At 57.4% G+C, this 18072-nt stretch overlaps 1 protein-coding gene across 5 annotated transcripts in view; it reads right to left on the bottom strand.

The window, feature by feature from the left end:
• The window catches only part of NFATC1 (nuclear factor of activated T cells 1), a 128073-nt gene that overhangs the window by 33434 nt on the left and 76567 nt on the right, over window positions 1-18072 (bottom strand). For 2 of the 5 annotated variants that reach the window (XM_058557349.1, XM_058557350.1), the window contains exon 9: window positions 2425-3102. In XM_058557349.1, the coding sequence (XP_058413332.1) occupies window positions 2425-3102 (678 nt within the window). The remainder of the gene's footprint in view (window positions 1-2424; window positions 3103-18072) is intronic. The other 3 variants (XM_058557351.1, XM_058557352.1, XM_058557353.1) reach the window with 3 other exon arrangements.

The raw sequence follows: 18072 nt of genomic DNA, 5'->3' as shown, positions 1-18072 counted from the left end.
CAGCTTTGACCTCTCAACCAAGTCCAGTTCCTGAAATAAAGTGAATTCAAGTCCGGAGGGGCCCAGAGACCTGCCTGGGCCGCGGCCTTGAGTGTCCCTCACACCTGCCATGTGGGCACCTTCTCAAGAGGGCTTGTTGAGTTCACCGAGTACAGAACACCCCCTGGGTCACGAGCGCGCCTCCCAGGGCAGCTCCCTGCTCCTTTCCACATCCTAACGAGGCCACACCTGACCACGAGAGGCACAGGGGCATCAGGAACGGGCCAGAGGGCACTGTCCCAGTGCCCAAAAGCAAAGGAGGCTTGGGCAGGACCTGAGAGGAGGGCAGTGAGCTCCTCTGCATTCTCTCTCAGCATCTAGCAAGACCACGCCAGAACTTTCTGAGACAAAGTGGAGTGGCAAGGCTGCAGATGTGAGCGTCAGCGTCCAACCCTGGACACAGTGGACTGCCTCCCTGGACACAGGGAATGAAGATGGAATCCACCAGCTTCCCATGTGCCGAGGAGGCAGCAGGAAACACAGCCCGCTTTTGTCCTGACTGTCGTCGTGGGCCTAAAGTGAGCTCAGGGGGACCAGTTAAATGAAACAAGAAACGAGCAGAGAATGTCCACAAGAAGAGGGCACCACCTCCCAGGTCACAGTGAACCTCCTCAGGTGCTGAGAGCCGAGATGCAGTTAGAGTGGTTCTGGAGGAAAGAGCTGCTGATTCCCGGTGGATGCTCGTGGAAGCACCATCGGGGCCTGCGCTTCTGCGGGTGGAAGGAAGGAGAACCTGATATCATCTAGGAACCCACAAGCGCACCCTACAAAGAGGGCACGGGGCTTAAGGGTTGCACATTTACAGAACAAAAATATTTGAAAGCTCATCATCTCGAGTTAGGACTAAGCAGGAGAGGCGGTTTCCACCTGAGCAGACAGGAATCTGCGAGATCTGAGGTGCAGGGAGTCCCCGTCCAGCCCTGTCACTGAGCTGGGGGCGGACGCTGGCGTTCAGAGGCCGGGATTTCACGTGTTCCCAGGCCAGCTCACATCTGCACCACGGGTGGGACAAGGCTGCTGACGGCAAGTGTGGGTGACCTACTAAGGGCCGCCCACGTCAGGAACAGCAGCTCCAGAAGTGAACGCTCTTCCGAAGGGACCCCTTGGAGCACAAGGCTGCTGGGGAGCTCACAGAACACACACACAGAGAAAACGCGACATTTACAGAGAGACGTAGTGGGAAGGAAAAGCCTGCAACGTTTGGCTGTTATTTTTAGGTAAAGCGGCTATGGGCGGCTGCAAGGCCTCGACCCTGGAGACCGGGAGGCTTTTTTGGGGCACCTGGGGCCGAGTGCCCAGGCTCTCAGGCTCCACCTGAGTCCATCGGCAGGGGAGGGGTGGGCATTTGCTCCAGGGCACCGGTCTGTACCCTCATCCAGGAAACAACTGACTCCTAGGTAAACGGGATGTGCCGCTTTCGGGCCGGTGCCCACACAGACAGTCCAGGCCCAGCAAAGCACTGACGGGCTGACTCTTACTGAGCAGATGGCGGGGCTGTGGTCGCTTGGCCGATTAACGCTGCAATGGAGGTGATGAAGGCGCATGCCGGGGCTCCGCCCTCCCTCAGCTGGAGCTGCGCCTCGCCCCAGAGGAGAGGCGACAGAACACATATGCTGAGAACAACAACACGGTGTCTTCTGTCACGATTTTACAGAAACACCTTGGTACTCGGATTTTGACACCAATTAGCCTGACTGTGGGTGTTCTGAGGGCACTTCCTTTCCGAGTCACCCTATCGTCCATGTTCGACCTTGTTTCTGCCCTGAGCAGGCCGGGCGCTGTACCGGGGAGAAGGCCCCAGGCACCCGGATTTAAGTCCTGGTTTAGGGAGCCACCCTATGCCTTATGATGCTTTCATTGAGCTCCCGACAAGACTGTCACAGTGCTGCAGTGTTTTTACACACCTGTACAGGGTACAGTGTTAATCACTTCCAGCTAAGCAGTTGTTTAAAATTGTTCACTCAACTAAAGAATCTCTCAAGATGCCAAGAAACAAGACAGCTTGACCTGAAGCCATGCTCCAGGGCAGCCCCTTGTAAGAGAACTCCCCACTCGGCCAGGCAGCGCCTTGTGAAGCTTTGCTCAGCAAACCCGGGCAGCCTGAGTTTCCAGTCAGTGTGGCCAGGACAGTATCCCTGAGGGTCTACAGCCACAGGCCTCGCCGGGACCAGGGGCTGAGGTCACGGAGCAGAGCTACGCATCATGCAGCTGGCTGGCAGCTGACACCGCGGCCACGCGGTGCGGCCACCAGCAGTGGGAAGTGCTTCCCACGTGGACACGCACACCAGGCGCACTCCTCTGCTAGGCAGCGAATGGCACACCCTCCTTCTGCACTCGCAGATGCAGCGCCAGGCTGAGTGCGCACCGACGGCCGCGGGCACTTACCGTCGTCCAGGTACAGCTGGTCCAACTCTTGAGGCTCTCGCTTGACCGTTACGGGAATGGGGGCCAGACTATGATTACTGTCCTCACGCACCTCGGGCAGCGGCAGAGGCTGGGTGGCTGCAGACTCGTTTCTCGGAACCTTGGGCGGCTGGTGCTGCTGGTGGCCCATCACGGACGGGCGGGTTGGGCTGCAGGACTGCAAACAGGTCGGCTCTTGGGTACCAGACGGTAGTGGAGAGGAGGAGCTGTTGGGACAGAGTGCTGGCTGGCCACCCGGGGAACAGCTACTGCTCAGCTGTGGACTCACCTGTGGCTGCAGCAGGGTGGGCGGCGGCTGCTGGGGGGAGCCGGGGTGTGCGCCCATGGGTCTCGGCACCTCCTGAATGGCAAGGACGCCTCCGGCTGGCCGCTGAAGTCCGAGGTGACCATGGCCCGGGGTGGCTATGCCCTTGCTGTAGGGAGCGGAAGAAAGGTCGTGGAGCTTCGGGCTGGCACTCGGTGGTGGTGACATCATGCTGCTTCTCTGCGGACAGGGCGGGAAGCCGGCCACGAGGCAGGAGCCCGGGTCGGGCGGCATGGAGAGCTGCTGGCTGTAGCACGGCTTCGGGAGCGGGCTCATTGGTCCACAGGTCAGGGCAGGCTCGTAATCATCAGTGGGCTCTGTTTTTATGATTGGAACTGTGAGAAGGAAAAAAAGTTAAATAAACACAAGCTGCAGATGGGTGTGATGGGCGGGCTTGTGGCTAGGATACCTTCTGAAAACAAACAGCGTCTTGACTGAGTCCCTGTGTGTCTCCTGCCCGGTTCTCCCACCCAATTAAAAAGAAGGGCGTGAGTCATCGGCTCCAGAGAGCTGCAGCTGGTTCTAATAGTGAGCGCACTATTTTCCTTGGAATCACCCCCAGCACTAATGTGCTATAAAAATCCATTTGCAAACTGCAGTAGAAGCTTTGGACCCAAGGGTCCGTGGATTTGTAGTAATCAAAGCGAAAATTTTAACTTGGATGTCCTACTGCATTTCTACTGCTACTGACGCCCTATGTGATAAGCGTCTGCACGTTCAGTGAACTTGAACACACAGTAAGATGGCGCTTAGAAGTCGGTAAAGATCCAACGGAAAAGATAAGTGCCTGTCTGGTGCAGGAGAGAAGGCTCTGACCACTAGAAAAGGAAAACACTCTTCCTCAGGCAAAAACGCCACCTCTCCTTCCCAGCCCTCCCTGTTCCGCTCCTCAAGGATGAAGTGCATCCAGACGACAGACAAGCAGTGACGACAAAGCTCCTGGGGCAGAAGTCAGAGCTCCTGAACTGCTTCTGGACCATCGTCCTGGCCACCCTCGCTGGGAAGCTGATGGGGCCCCGAGAGCCAGGCTGGGAGGCGGGACGCAAGGCAGACGGGAAGCAGAAGGCCCCTTTCACTCCTCTGGGCCGGGCCAGACCAGGCGCCGGGCCTCCGGTTTCTGCGCGGAATGTGGGGGGAAGCCGGCGACCTGCCTCTGCCGTCTCTGCGGGCCTCAGCTCCATCCCGACCTCCCTGTGGCCCTGCTTTCTGCCAGTTTCAGACCTCTTATGCCCATTTACAGGAATCTCAACGGTCCAACCCTTCTGAGAGTGACGAGTAAGAGCACACTTGAATCTACAGCAGACGCTTGGCACTGCTTTGAAGGAATGCAGTTGGGGGTAATAAGCTGTCATCAGACCCTCCTAGCTGTATTTTCACCTCCTCACGTGCTCGGGTGGGTGCTCCTCGGCTGGGTCAGCCGCACGAAGGGAACGCCCCCATTCAATCACAGTCTGTGGGCCTGTGTGAGGCCTGAGCCCAGACCCCTGCGTCACAAGGCAGGGCCCCTGCCTCCTCCTTAAATAAATAAGAGCATATCTACCTTTTGAGAAAAAATCTTTAATGAAGGTCTTGAGCCAGTAAGTGCGCACATCTGCTCTCCATTATGGTGGTGCCTGCGGATCCGCCCTCGGCTGTGGAGACGTGTCCAGATGGACTCATCCCGACGGAGCACCTGTGCAGCACGGCTGGCCCGCCGAGGCCGGGTGACCTGGGACAAGCACCCTGCCTGCTGGCCCTGCTCCTCGCCTCTAACGTGAAGGTGACACACCAGACTAAGTGAAGAGGAAGGTTCCAGGGCATGTAATTCCTCTGAGAATCTCCACATCCTGAGCTTCTCACGCTTGGGGATTCCCAACAAACCATCTTCTTTCATTTGGCCTCTTTGGCACGTGGATTTCTCCCAGCCCCTATTCTCAACCGTGCCCCATCTCTAACGTGTCCTCCTGGAACACCGGGAGGGAGGTGCCTGGTTGCAGAGGTGCCCATAGTTGAAGGCAGGAAGAAAACACAAGGGCGTGGTGATTACGAGGCTTCTCTGGAGAGTCTCTCGCCATCTGCAGACAGAACCACAGTCTGTAACTCGCTGGTGTCGCTCATCACTGCCCGAAAGTCACGTCTGGCTGAGAGCTGAGAGGTCTTCCGCTGGGGGCTGGAAGACATGCTGCCTCCCACCCCGGAGCCTAGGTGTCCCCAGCCTTCTGCAACAGGACAAGCCCAGCACGGCCCATCTGGCAAGTGTTGGCCAGGGGCAGGCAAGGTCGGTGGAGAGCAGCAGAGCGAGGGGCGGTCTTCACACCGGGCACCCGTGGGCGCACTGGCTTCATTTTCATCGGCCACACCGACTCCCCACAGTGCCTGGCTAACTGCCAAGAGGGGCGGCAGGCCTGCCTGCCCCTGCCCACGCCGCGTTCACGCTCCTGCGCTGGGGAGGGGGTTTCTCTTTCTTTCCAGGGAGCACTGCTGATCAGGGCTCTGGGCGGGGGCTGGCGTCCCAGTGGAACTGTGTTCCAAAGAAGACTGCCACTGGCTGCAGAACGGACACCAAGGAGAGCCGGCGTTCTCAGGGGTGGCATCTCACTGCCTCGTGTCCACCAGGCTCCGGGCCAGCAGTGGCGTGAGTCCCTGGAGGAGCACACAGCTACAGAGGGCGAATGTTCGTATCCAGACGAGCCCCCACCTGGCTCCTTGGCGAGGGTGTGACGAGTCCCCACTGAACATCTCTTGTTGCAGCGACCCCAAGCCCCAGAGGAGGGGGTGCACTCGGTCAGAGGAGCGGGCCCACTCAAGATGCAACCTGTCCGTAGCCCCCGCATCCGGGCCTGTGGAGAAGCACTTGGGGCCTCATCAGGTGGCACCTCAGCAAGCCCCCGACCCTCCCTAGGGACTTTCCATTAACGTCCCAATCCACACTCAGGACCAGTGGCTGGAGCTGCCACAGCCCAGGGCTTCTGCGGCGCGCACGCCACCCGGCCTGGGAGCCACCCAGCCCGAAGCCGACCTCTGAGGAGAGGCTCTGCTGGGGCTGAGCTCCCAGGGGGCAGCCTGAGGCGGCCTCCCCAGACGGGCATTTCATATCCACAGACGGGGGCCGGGGGTGCTGTTGAAGAGCTGGACCCCAGGCCGCCGCGCTGTGTGTGGGGAGAGCGCTGCTGAGACTGAGACGAACATCCTCACATGTGCTGGAAAACAGCCCCGCTCACTCGTCCCCGGAAAGTCAAATGTCTGCAGGCTGCTGCCGCCCCAGCACCACGAAGCTTGCGCTGCGGAGAGACAGCCTCTCCCAGAGGCGGCCTTGCCCCAGCGCCTGGGCCCTGCAGTGCCGACAGCACGGCCCCCCGGACCAGTTCCTGCTGACGGCTCTGCCGGGCTGGGGGCAGGTTCCAACCAGATTCCCTAATCAGAGTCGCCTTGGCCTGTTTCCAGTACGTTGTAAATCAAGAAACGGCAAACGGACGAAGTCAGCCCCCGAGACCCCGCACCTGAGAGGCAGACAGGCCCTCACCTTCCAAAGGGCCACAGCCCCAACAAGCACACACGAGCCCAGGGGAACCAAGGTCCTTCTCGTTCGCAAGATTCTCATGTAAAACACCAGCGTCCAGAATGGCAAAGGTTAAATTCTAAATCAGTGTAGTAACTTGCAGAGCTCACGATCTTAAAAAAATATATACACGTCTGGCAGATTAAATTAAAACCCTGCTGGGATTCTCTCTGCAGTGCACTGGATTTTCAGGTTCAAGGACCAACTCCTCTCTCTCCTAAAGTGTCCCCTGAGCTCCTTAAAAACTCTTACCCTGTCTGCTCTGCGCGGCGTGAAAGGTGCAGCCCAAACACAGCTGCCCGGGAAATGCCAGCCGGCGAGGTTTACCTGCCACGTGGGGACGATGCACAGGGCGTGCACGGGCCGGGCCAGACCAGCAATTCCTGGAAGCGGTCAGAGGCCGAGCCGACCCACCTCCGGGTGGGCAGGAGCCAGCCGGTGTCTCTTTGCTCGCTGCAGGGCCATTAGAGTGTCTGTCGTTTACAACCTGTTTAAAGCCGTCCAGTGGTACCAGCACTAACTCTCACATCACTCGGCTCCCTGGGAGCCTTCTGGGAAAGTCTCAGAAAACGATCTTGCAGGGGCCCCTGCGTGGGTTGCCCCGCGCTGGGGGTGCAAGGTGAGAATACAGGAAATGTGTCACCTTCCAATGGCGTCCGGACCCACCGTCTTGCCACAAGGAGGTGGAGAGTCCACACGGGGCTGAAGCCATCAGGCTGCCCGGCCTTCCAGGTCCTTCCCAGCTCCGCACACATGAGGGCCTGATCCTCGCCCTGTGCAAGCCCAACACGAGGCCATCGAGGCAGGCTCCCTTTAGGAATAAACTCGTGCACACTTAACCAAGACAATCCCCACCCTGCCTGCTCGGGGGGGGGGGGGTCTTCACAACCCCAGGGACCAGAGGGTTGCTGAGGAGGCAAGGACAGAGAAACCCTAATGATTTGGCACCAGGCAGGGGAGTTCCAGGATGAACTGCGTGACCGCAGGCAGAGAGCAGACACAGGACAGACCTCTATCGCTCAGGGCCTGGGAACAGGTGACAAAGGGAAAACATAGACCCCCCTGGAGACTGAAGCCACAACACCGCTGTTCCCGAGGCACCTACAGAAGCTTGAAGCACGAATACTCTGCGACTGTGCTTGCGTCTAAATTGCATTTCTCACTAGGGGTTCGAAGGAAATGAACACCCCTCTGTAAATCAGAGCCACTGAGACAATGCCTCCTGTTTCCCATTAGTGAGAAACGAAGAGGACGCCTCCGGCGCAGGGGCCCGGGCTGTGGTGCCGCCCGCCTCTCGGGTGGGGGAGCTGCGCGGGGCCTCGTCCATGGCTGAGAGCAGCTGACTTCCAGGCCTGACGCTTGTGTGACGCAATGTCTGGTTACAGCTCTGTGTCCACCGCACGGGTCTGGGCAGGGGTAACAGGAGGCCGGCCACGGCGCGCAGAAGAACACCACCTCACCAGGCAGGGAGTCTGAAATCTACTTTATTACAGAAAGCGAAAGTGTGAAAGATTAACGCTAATCTGTAAGGCCGGCTGTCGCCTACAAAGCATGTTCTCATGGAAAAGTCGGGCTCCCGCTTGGAGCGTGCTGGCGTCCACCACCCGAATGGCTCACGTCAGCACAGGGTGTGGACTGTCCTCTGTGGAGACCCTGAGTGCGGATCTGACAGTGAAGCCGCCCCTCAGCTCCAGCGCCTCGAAGTCCATGTCCTCTGTCAAAGGCGCTGAGCCTCGTTGCGTGTCTGATGCAAGCTCCTGAGTGTCTGCTCCAGGAGCTGCGAGGTCAGAGACGTGAGTCCTGGGGGCGGTTGTCCCAGTGCCCAGACTCGCACCTCCAGGGCCAGGCCGCGGGCCTTCTCTCCCCACCTCGGGCAGACAGCGGTCCTGGCGATCAACGGATACACTCTGTGAGAGGTGGGGCAAGCCTCCCCCCGCGACCCCCCACCTCACGCACAGCCCCGGCAATGGGAGTCTGTGGGGCAAAGAGCCTTCCAGTACATTCCTAGCCTCGCGTGAAGAAAGCCCGTGTCTGGCAATGGCAGGTGGGAGGGGCCCTCCAGATGAGAGTCCCTGTTCCTGAGAGTAGAGCAGAGCCCGTCCTGGAGCCCGACCCCTCTTCACCCAGGGTGGGTCGGGGGCCTCTCTGAATCGCCTGGCCAGACACCCGTCCGAGCCTGCCTCTCCTTGGCTTCCACGCTGGGTGTGCAGCTCCGGGCACGGTCCTCCGGCCAGCAAGTGGCGCCACGCTGCTGTCTCACCCAGGGTCGAGAATCAAGTGTGTCCCTGTTCTGTCTGGGCTCGAGGCACCAGGTGGACACACGGCTCCCCAGGCGTGGCCACCCACACGCCCTTCTGAAACCTCTCAGAACACGTCCCTGGGCATGCAGCCGGCACACGCCCACCTGAGCCTGGGTCCCTGCAGGGTGTCCAGGCCTGCAGTAAGTGGCGGTAAATGGCTGATGTCTGTGCTGCCTTCACCCAGGGATTCCGTGTATTCTGCTCGCGGCCACACTGGCTGTCTTAACAGATGGACAGAACAGAGGCGGCCAGAGCCCTAAGTTGACAGCGACTCAGCCGGGCCTGTAACAGGGTCCAGGGGCAGAACCAAAGTTTTGGTTCCCAACTTGCCTTGAATCCCAAGATCCCACTGAGGTAAAAGGCAGTGGCCAGGCCAGCTCCCTGGATGGTCGAGGGCAATGTGTGTGATTCCTGCCCGGGAACGGAGTTTCGACCATCCCAAGGCTGGTGGGCCGTCACAGGGAGACTAAGGTCGTATGATGAACGCATGTGACCATCTTCCCTAGGCAGATAGGTGGACGCGTGGGGGCCGCGAAGTGGATGTCCCCTGGGCTCCTCTCACACCGTCCATGCAGGGCTTGTGCAGACACCAGGACCAAACACGGAAGGAGGAGCCCTGTGTCCAGCCAATGGTCTGAGGCGTCCTCACCTCTCACTGAAGGGCAATGCCAAGTAATCCAATTACGAGATGTGTCTGGGGCCAACCCTATAACCCAGGGCGGCCCATGGCCCTGCAGTGAAGGAAGACAGATGTTGCTTCCATTTGCAATGGAGATGCTTGGGGACCAGGCCTCACCGAGTGTCTGCAACTCATGAGTCCAATTGTGTTGTTCACAGAAATGGGATGGCACTTTAAATAAACAGGAAATGCCAAACTGTTTTGTGAGTTCCTAGAGTTCACAATCTTACTGACATTTGTACCCCAACACCTAGCACAGCTCCAAATTCTGAGGAATGAAGGATCAAGGAATAAACAGTGCATGGAAAGCTCTCCAACCCCAAAGCTGCCCAAATAAAGAAGCAGACATGTTCATCTGTGCGTTTTCTTTTAAACACGCCTTCCTACACGTGCGGCCTAAGTGTATTCCTCCCGCACATGTGGATGGATTGTAGCCACATCTGGGACAAGAGGGCAAACGTGTGCACCTCGGTCAGAGGTAGACACAGAGTGAGAGGGCTCCTGACTGTGGCCACTGGGCTAGCTGGGCTTGAGTCCTGCGGCCACCCACAAGCTGCGAGGCCTTGGGGCCGATCACATAACCCCTGTGAGCCTCGGCGTCTCAGCTCTAAGATAAAGACAACACCCACCTAAAGGCTGGTGAGGGACACACATGAGCATCAGGGACACAGTGGCCAGCACAGAGCCCACTCCACGCTCAGGGGCTCCTGAGGTGCCCCTCCTGCCTCCAGGCGGCTGGCACAGGACAAGTGGGGGCCTGGAGTCGGGGCCTGGGAGCATGCCCAGCTCTTTGGCCTTGGACAAGCCAGGGATACCCTACTGACCGAACTGCGTCCCCCAAATTCGCAGTTGAAGCCCTAACCCCCAGCGACTGTATTTGGAGATGGGGCCTTCAGCAAGCGATTAAGGTTAAGTGAGGTCCTAAGCGGGCCCTGACTCGATAGGGCCATGGCCTTCAGAAGAGGAAGAACGAGATCGTGCTCTCTGTCCGCCATGTGCGCTCACAGCGAGAAGGCAGCATCGATGCAGAGGAGGGTCCTCACCGGACCCTGACCCTGCCAGCACCCTGATCTCGGACTCCAGCCTCCAGAGCCCTGAGCAGTGAATGTCTGTGGTTTGAGGCCCTGTCTGTGGGGTTCTGTCACGGAGGCCCAATCCTGCGGTAGAATCTCTTTCTTCATCTGCAATAAATATCTGGTCGCCAGGTCGTAACGGGACCAAGTGACATAACATGCTAAAATGCCCCAAAAGTTGAAGGTGCCGTACACAGGCCAGGAATTATTCCTAATAATTTCCCTTCTCATTGTACGTGCGCATTTGTAAGTGACCTCAACTGCTGCAGCTTGAATTACTTTCCCAGGTACCTGCCACAGTACTGGACAAAAGGGGTTTTGTTCTAAACCCCAGAAAACAAAGATCAGATTGTCTTCGGTTTGTTCACGACATCAAAGCCCAAGTTTTACCATCAATATAAACACCCAGCAATGATATCTCCAGGGCATGACTTTTTTGAAATAACAAGAAGGGAAAAGTAGTGAGTGGGCTCACCTGAACGGCCAGCCTCGGGGCAAGAACGCGTCATTTCTCTGCGTCCAGAGCCAAGAGCGAGTTCTGGAGCAGGTCAGGGGGTGGACGAATCAGTGGGTGAGTGAATCCACGCCATAAGCCATGCGGGGAAGGAGACAGGGAGGGCGTTTCAATTCGGAATTACATCCTCCTTTCCTCTGAGAACACGCTCACTGTCTTTCCCACACACCTCAACCAGCATCTACGCCGCACACTCCAGGTTCCTGGGAAGGCACCGTGCTCCGGGCTCCAGGCATGCACCTTCCAACTGCGCACTCCACAGACCTCAGGACTGAAATCTCAGCTCCGGGCACCGCTAACTATGCCAATCTGACCAGGTGCAAAGGCCAGCCATTACCTCACGTGGTCCTCAAGTCATCCTGCCTGTTTGCGGAAGCGTCAGCGGGCACAGAGACCCAGGGACCAACAGACAGCTCTAACACCACCATCGGGAAGTGAATGTGTGAGGCAGCGTCACTGTGTGTGGCACCAGCCCCTCGGCCACAGGTGTGCACCAGCCCCGATCTTCTCCAAGTTCAGTTACGTGGGGCTCTGACTACTACCCAATTAGGCTGATGGCAGATACGGTCAAAACAGACCACATGAGCCAAAAAATACATCGATCGGATTTCACCCAATAATTGCCAAAACTGCATCTGAAGGCAACATGGCTCATCCTCCTGGTGATTTGCTTCCAAGCAGCCGCACGTTCGTCGAGGGCTGGCTCTGGTCAGAGCCCGGGGAGTCACACGGGGGCAGCCCCTGTGAGGGCGGGCGCAGCGCCTCCTGAAGTCGTGCTGAGAGCTGTCGTGGGACCAGGCCGCCCACCCTTGGTGGCCCGGACGTGTCAGGTCTTCTCCACGCGCCTTGGTGCCCAGACTCCTTGGGTGTCCAGCCTCACTCCTGACTCACACTGCCCTTTGCTGCTGGTGGCTCACAGCCTGAGGTTTGTAAACAAAACCACCCTCTCGCCCCCTCGGTCGTCAGGGGGGCTGCTGTGAGCCAGGGCTGAACTCGGAGAAGGGGCCGCCCTCAGTTCCCTGGCCCGATGGCACCCCATCGCCCCCAGCCCCACCAACTTTGGGGACAGGGCTCCCTGTTCTGTCACACGGTCCAGACCCCAACATCATCCCACACTTCACTCCCTCTCACCCAACCTCTTCAGGAGCAACAGACTCCGCCTTCAAAGCCCTTTCCTGTGGTTGACCCCTCTGCGGGGTCAAGGGCTCACGTGTGTGTAGTGGTCAAGATGTCTAACCTTGTCAAGGCCAGGTCAGCCCCCAGAGGCTAAGGCCTCCCCAGTTATCCTTCTTCTAGCATTTGGGAGCTCACCCACTACCAAACCTGACCACCTGACGGCGAGTCAGCAACATGCAGACCAGACACACACGTTAGCAGCTGCATCCACGAAGGTGATGGAGGAAACCGTGTTTGAATCTGGCGCCACAGGAGCAGCCTACATGGAAAGCCAGCCCTCCCGAGCCGTGGGGGGACAGCCTCCAAACCCCTCCCCGATCCCCACCGCATCAACCAAACACATGTCTACTGCCAGACAGGCCTCGTCCTCACTCGCTCGTCCTTCAGGGCCTGGGCGGGCACACTCCCCTCCTGGGACATTTGGTGGCTCCCGTGGGCTGGGAAGAGCCAGCCACACGTGGGCAGCTCATTCCTTCACCTCTGTTACATCAGGTTTAAAATGTGGAAAGAGAAATTGAAACACTGGCCCCTCATTTTCTGGCTAGAATAGCGAGAGAGCCAATAAAAACGGGAATTTAATGAAAACAGCCTCACTGGGGTTCTGTGAGGCTCTAATGAGCAGGCACATCAAAGCATCTTGCACAATGCCCGATGCTCACAGCTGTGCGCTGGCCCTGCTCCACTACCAACACGCTCGCTCCGCGACGTGGTTATCACGCAGCTGTTCCAGAATGTTCCAGAACGTCCACAGGGACCAGCTATGCCACTGACCACAGCAGGCCCGCCAGCTGACCGTCCTGAGGTCATGGGAGGCCCTGCAGGAAGCGAGGGAAGCACCCCCTTGGGCGAGCTGGTACGGAGTCTTCTGCCCCCATCGCCCTCCTGCCTCCCACCTGTCACCACTCAGCTTTATTTGCCTTTAGAAGGCAGTTTCGGGCAGGCTGGAGTTCCCAGAATTGACACCCCTCAGCCACCTGGAACATTCTAAGCCTCCACACCAGTGGGTGGAAACGTCAACATAATTAATCTGCTTTATTTGAAAGCCGGCAGGCCTTCTGCCGTGAGGCGGAGCTCAGGCCTTCAACACCCAGGGCTCGAGTGTTGGCCTAGAGACCCAGCTGCGGACACGGCGTGGCTCCATCTTGGCCTGAGTCTCCACGGCTCCTGTCGGACGGAGATGAGCATGCTCACCCGCATGGCTGCAGGGTGGAGAACCACATGTTTATGTGTCACACATGGCCCTTTAGGGAGAACGTGCAAGGGGACAGTGTGGGAAGTAGTGTCCTCAGCGAGGACAGTTAGCCTCAGTGAGCTCTGAACGTGACCAAGCCCACTGCTTTATAAAACAAGGGGACATCAGGAGTCAATGCCCCGGCAAGGCCTGGCTCAGACGGCCCTCCCATCCAACCCGGGTGAGGGGCCGAGGAGCTGCGGGAGGAGTGCGGTGAGGGTCTCAAAGGCAGATGAGGCTCACGAAGCCCTCGGTCAGCCTGTCCATCATGCTTTTCCCAAAAGAAGCTCAGTGGCTTTTTAAGTCACAACCAGCACCTATACTGATTTGATGGCAGTGGGATTAAAATGTGATGCAGTGGACTCGGAAAAAAATTAGTCAAACGCTCAGTGGAACAGGGAAACCCAGAGCTCACTGTGAAGATGAGACTGCTGGGTTGCCTGGGATGAACTGGAAGGCTGCCAGTCTGAGATCCCAGCCACAGACTCCGGCCGCCCCTTGAGAGTTGGATCCAGCCCACGTGCAACAGAAGCCTGAGCCACCCTCGCCCTCGGAAAGCTTGGCTCGTGGCCCTGCTGGGCCCCTGAGTCTGCAGGCTGCTCAAACGTGGTTCTTCACGGCAGCCACGGTTCTGGGATCTGCCAAGACCTGAGTGGCCACAGCCGCACAAGTCCCTAACCAGACGGTCTGCCGTTCGGGGCTGCGGAAAACATGGCCAAGAGCTGCCGTACCCCGAGGGCCCTGTGCAGTGACCCTCCCTGTGCCCACTGCCCGTGCCGCACAGCTGCTCTGGGCCACCACGGGGTGATGGCACCTCGCTCTGTCCCTGCCATTCCTGCCTTGAACACCAGCTCCTCTCTCGCTTTCTCCCACTACTCTTATTTCTAGACTTAATAATAAACCAGAGTACAGTGAATCTATTCCCCTTTCTCCTTCTGAATCGGGCCATCATCCTCGAGGATTACTAACTAACGTGACCACAGGTTTCCTTCTCTAACGATGAGCAGGGAAGCACAATGTCCCCCTGCTCCTCTTCACGGAGTTCATTCTCCAGCTTGCTAACATCTGGCCCACAGAGAGGGCCAGAGAGCCCAGGCGGGTGAGGAACCCACCATCCTGGGGCACCTTTGTCCCTGGTCAGCATCCCTTCCCAGCATGTTGAAGCTGTCTCCTTCCCACAGTCCAAAGCAGGCTTCCCTCGGGAAGCTGCCCAAGCTGCGCGGCCGTCACCCAGTGACCTTCTTCAGGACTGTGCATTTGTCAAGGACAAGCAGGTCCCCGGGCAGAGAGTCCTGGCCATCAGGGGACCCCTAACGAAGATGTGTCCGGGCAGATCACGCATCCCCAAGGCTCTCCTGGCTGATCCAGGTGAAGCTCCAGGACCCTCACCTGCACAGCTGTGGTAGGGGCCAGGTGCCCAGCACAGGCATTTCTGGGAAACTGACTCAAAACACCTCAGACGAGAGACAGACTCTCCAAGACCCAGTAAGTTGTCATGATTTATTTTCTCATTCTAAAGCCATCTGGACTTGGGTACACAGTTGTGACGTGGTAACTTGGGATTCTTTTTCTTGTATGAGCTCCCGCCCTGCCCTGCTTGCCCGGGGCAGCCATCTAGAACATGAACCCGGGAGCCACAGCTGATGTGGACGTTCATCTTCCCCCCAAATCCAGAGCCGCTCACCCCAGGGCAGCCTCTTGTCTGTCTTTAATTCTAACTGATGTGCTGGCACCACCTCTCAGAGCCGTAACTGTTCCGGCAGAGTCTGTCTGGCGCTCGGTACCAGGGCACCCCTCAGCCCACACAGCACAACTAGAGACAGACGCTTCCTCTCAGCAGACTGCGTTTAGCACAGCTAAACAAAAACAGGGACAGACAAGAAGCAAGGAAACCTCTCTGGCTGCATACGTTTGCGTTCTGCAGCCTCTTCAGGAATTTTTATGTTCTGCCCTTGATTGCCATCCAGGGGACACCAGCTGAACGCGAGGAATTTCCAATTCGCTGTGCACCCTCTGTTCACAGTCTTACACTCAACTGGAGACTTCCCCGCATTAAATGCCAGGCCACCCCTAGAGAGGGATAAGGGAAGCCACTGTCCTGGGCACGATGTCACGGGCCCCACGAGGGCCTAGAGGTGCTCTGTCTCAAGACTGTCTCCAGTCTGACCAACCGACAGTGAACCGGAAACGTGCCCGGGCGCTGTCAAATGACAGGGAGGGGCGTCACCCAGAGCCGTGGCCGGAGTGTCTGCTGTCGAGTCATCGGGTAATGCCAGAGCTGGACAAGAAGGAGAGTGGGCAACGGGAAGGTGACAAAGGAGTGGCCCTTCCCACCCCTCCCCTGAGCAACAGACACATTCAGCCCGTCACTTTCAATACTCGCCACTCCCGGGCCTGCACTAGGGCAGTGAGGGCCCAGCCCGCGTGCTGGCGGTTTCGTGTGGGAGTGGGGCCCTTCCCCAGGGCACCTCTGAGAGACAGGAGGAGACACAGTGCCACGCTGCATCCTACTGACACCTAACCTGAAGGAAAACCTAGAAGGAGACTTGATTGTACGTATTTGCACATGAAAATGAATTTCACGGGTAGGGTTTAAATGGGTTTATTTCCATTGTCTTGCACATTACAACAGCACATTTTACAACCTTAAAAACAATTTCCCCACGTAAATAAGAACAATGCCTCGCGAGGCCAGTTTCTGCCGTGGCCGCTGTCAGACATGAGCACCCCACGACGGATCCCCAGCTCACGCCAACACAGCGGCAGAACCTACGGGGAAACGCACACTCCAGTTTCAAGAACAGAAGAAAGCAAGCCAAAAATAACTTAAAACCAGGTGAACGTTTTCTAATTGACATGTCACGCCTGGTCCTACTTGCAGAGCTGTCATCCACCCGTGAGGTGTCTTTTGAACCCAGAGCTGGCAATCCCGTCTCAGTGAGGGAGGGAGACCTTCTCTCAGCAGCCTCCGAGACGCAAGTGCACCAGCACTAAGAATGCAGGTCTTCATACCTGCTCACACCTGCTCACAGGGAGCCAACTCAGCCCCAGAGCTGAAAAGGTGGTGTGTGGTGAGGAAAAACACCAAACCAAACACTGGCAACTGAGGTCTAGTTTTTCATTCGTTCATTTATTTATTGTAAAAACCACGCAAGGATGGACTCCCATGATTTGGGCACGGAGTCAGGCGCTGGCTGAGGTCCCTGCTCTCAGGAGCTCACAGTCTAGTGGCGTGTTGGTGTGATCACAGCCCCTGGGGCACGGCAGACACGGGGACGCAACACCCAGGAGGGCAGGGTGGACCAGGGGCACTCCCAGGAGCTGGCAGCATGGACGCCTGGGGCTCGGTGGAGCTGGAGCAAATCTCAAGAAGAGAAGTGATGAAGGGAGGCTAGGGCCCAATGAAGGGAGGCGTCATGCCACCGGAAAGGCAGGGGGAGTACAGGCCAGTACAGAGAGCCAGATGGGTCACTGTTTGGACAGGATGGACGATGGCTCTGTGGGTGGAGCTGGGACCAACAAGAGGGGGAGGGCTCCAGGTGGGATGTTGCTTAGAATATAGGGGATGGACGTGGCAGAGGGAGAGGGTGGGCTGGAGGTGGCGGGGCAGAGGGAGAGGGTGGGCTGGAGGTGGCGAGGGAGAGGGTGGGCTGGAGGTGGCGGGGCAGAGGGAGAGGGTGGGCTGGAGGTGGCAGGGCAGAGGGAGAGGGTGGGCTGGAGGTGGCGGGGCAGAGGGAGAGGGTGGGATGGAGGTGGCGGGGCAGAGGGCAGGTCAGATGCCTGTGGGAGTGAGGCTGCTGCAGGGTGTGGGAGATGGGATGGCACCTGGACAGCCTCACCGCATGATCTCAGTAATGTGTCCTTTGGGGTCCTGGGTTCCCCCACCTGTAAGCCAGGTGTTCACGTGACAGGCACAGGCCCCTTCTGCCTCTGACACCAGTGAGTCTATGTTAACACTCAGCGCTATGGAAATTTGGAGCAGGGATTACAGAAAACATTCATGTTAGAGCTATTTTCTAAACTTCTTTAGAAAACAAGTTTTCTTTATAAGGCCTAGGTTTTCCTTAAAACATTCAATTTTTGGTCAACCATGCTTGAAGTTTAATTAGGACACAATCATTACATTTTCATCGAAAGACTACTTTCTTTTGCAAGATACCTCATTCCAAGAACAAACAGGACTCATGAAGCAGCGCAGTACAGACCCCGTGAATCCAGAGGGAATCACAGATTAAGGGAACAAACAACCTTCTCTGGGAACCTTCTCCCCGGGGGCACCTGACGGGCACACGCACCACGTCTACAGTCCCATTTCGTGCACACTCTCATGACATGGTAATTTTACACAAAATCATATTATTCAAATCCTGAAAAACATGGCTAGTATTTTCCTGAAAAACAGTTAATTCTAACTGATTTGACACAGATATTCTAGAGCTTTCTATTATCTAGTCAATTGTAAATAACATTTTACATTTAGAGAAACTGGAACCTTCCAAAAAATCTTGATTTTACTACGGTAACAACATGGCTGCTTTTGCAATTAGTTTTTAGTGTATAATTTCCCTATTAAATCGTATGAATCTCTTAAGTTTTTAGACCCAAAGCTACAGTATAAAAGTTGGCACAGCTGAGCTCACACGCAATGCAACGGAGCCCAGGATGAGCCGGTGCTGCCTCTCACCCACGTCCTGGCCGGCCAGGAGGGAGAGACAGACCGCAGAGCACCGGGCCAGGCTCTGGGGGGTGTGCAACACGCCTTCCTTGTCCACCAGTGTAGGGGGTGAAAAAGCA

The sequence above is a fragment of the Diceros bicornis genome, chromosome 16 (assembly GCF_020826845.1).
Source record: "Diceros bicornis minor isolate mBicDic1 chromosome 16, mDicBic1.mat.cur, whole genome shotgun sequence".
Classification (NCBI taxonomy): Eukaryota; Metazoa; Chordata; class Mammalia; order Perissodactyla; family Rhinocerotidae; genus Diceros; species Diceros bicornis.
This window is presented reverse-complemented; position numbering and strand designations above follow the sequence as displayed.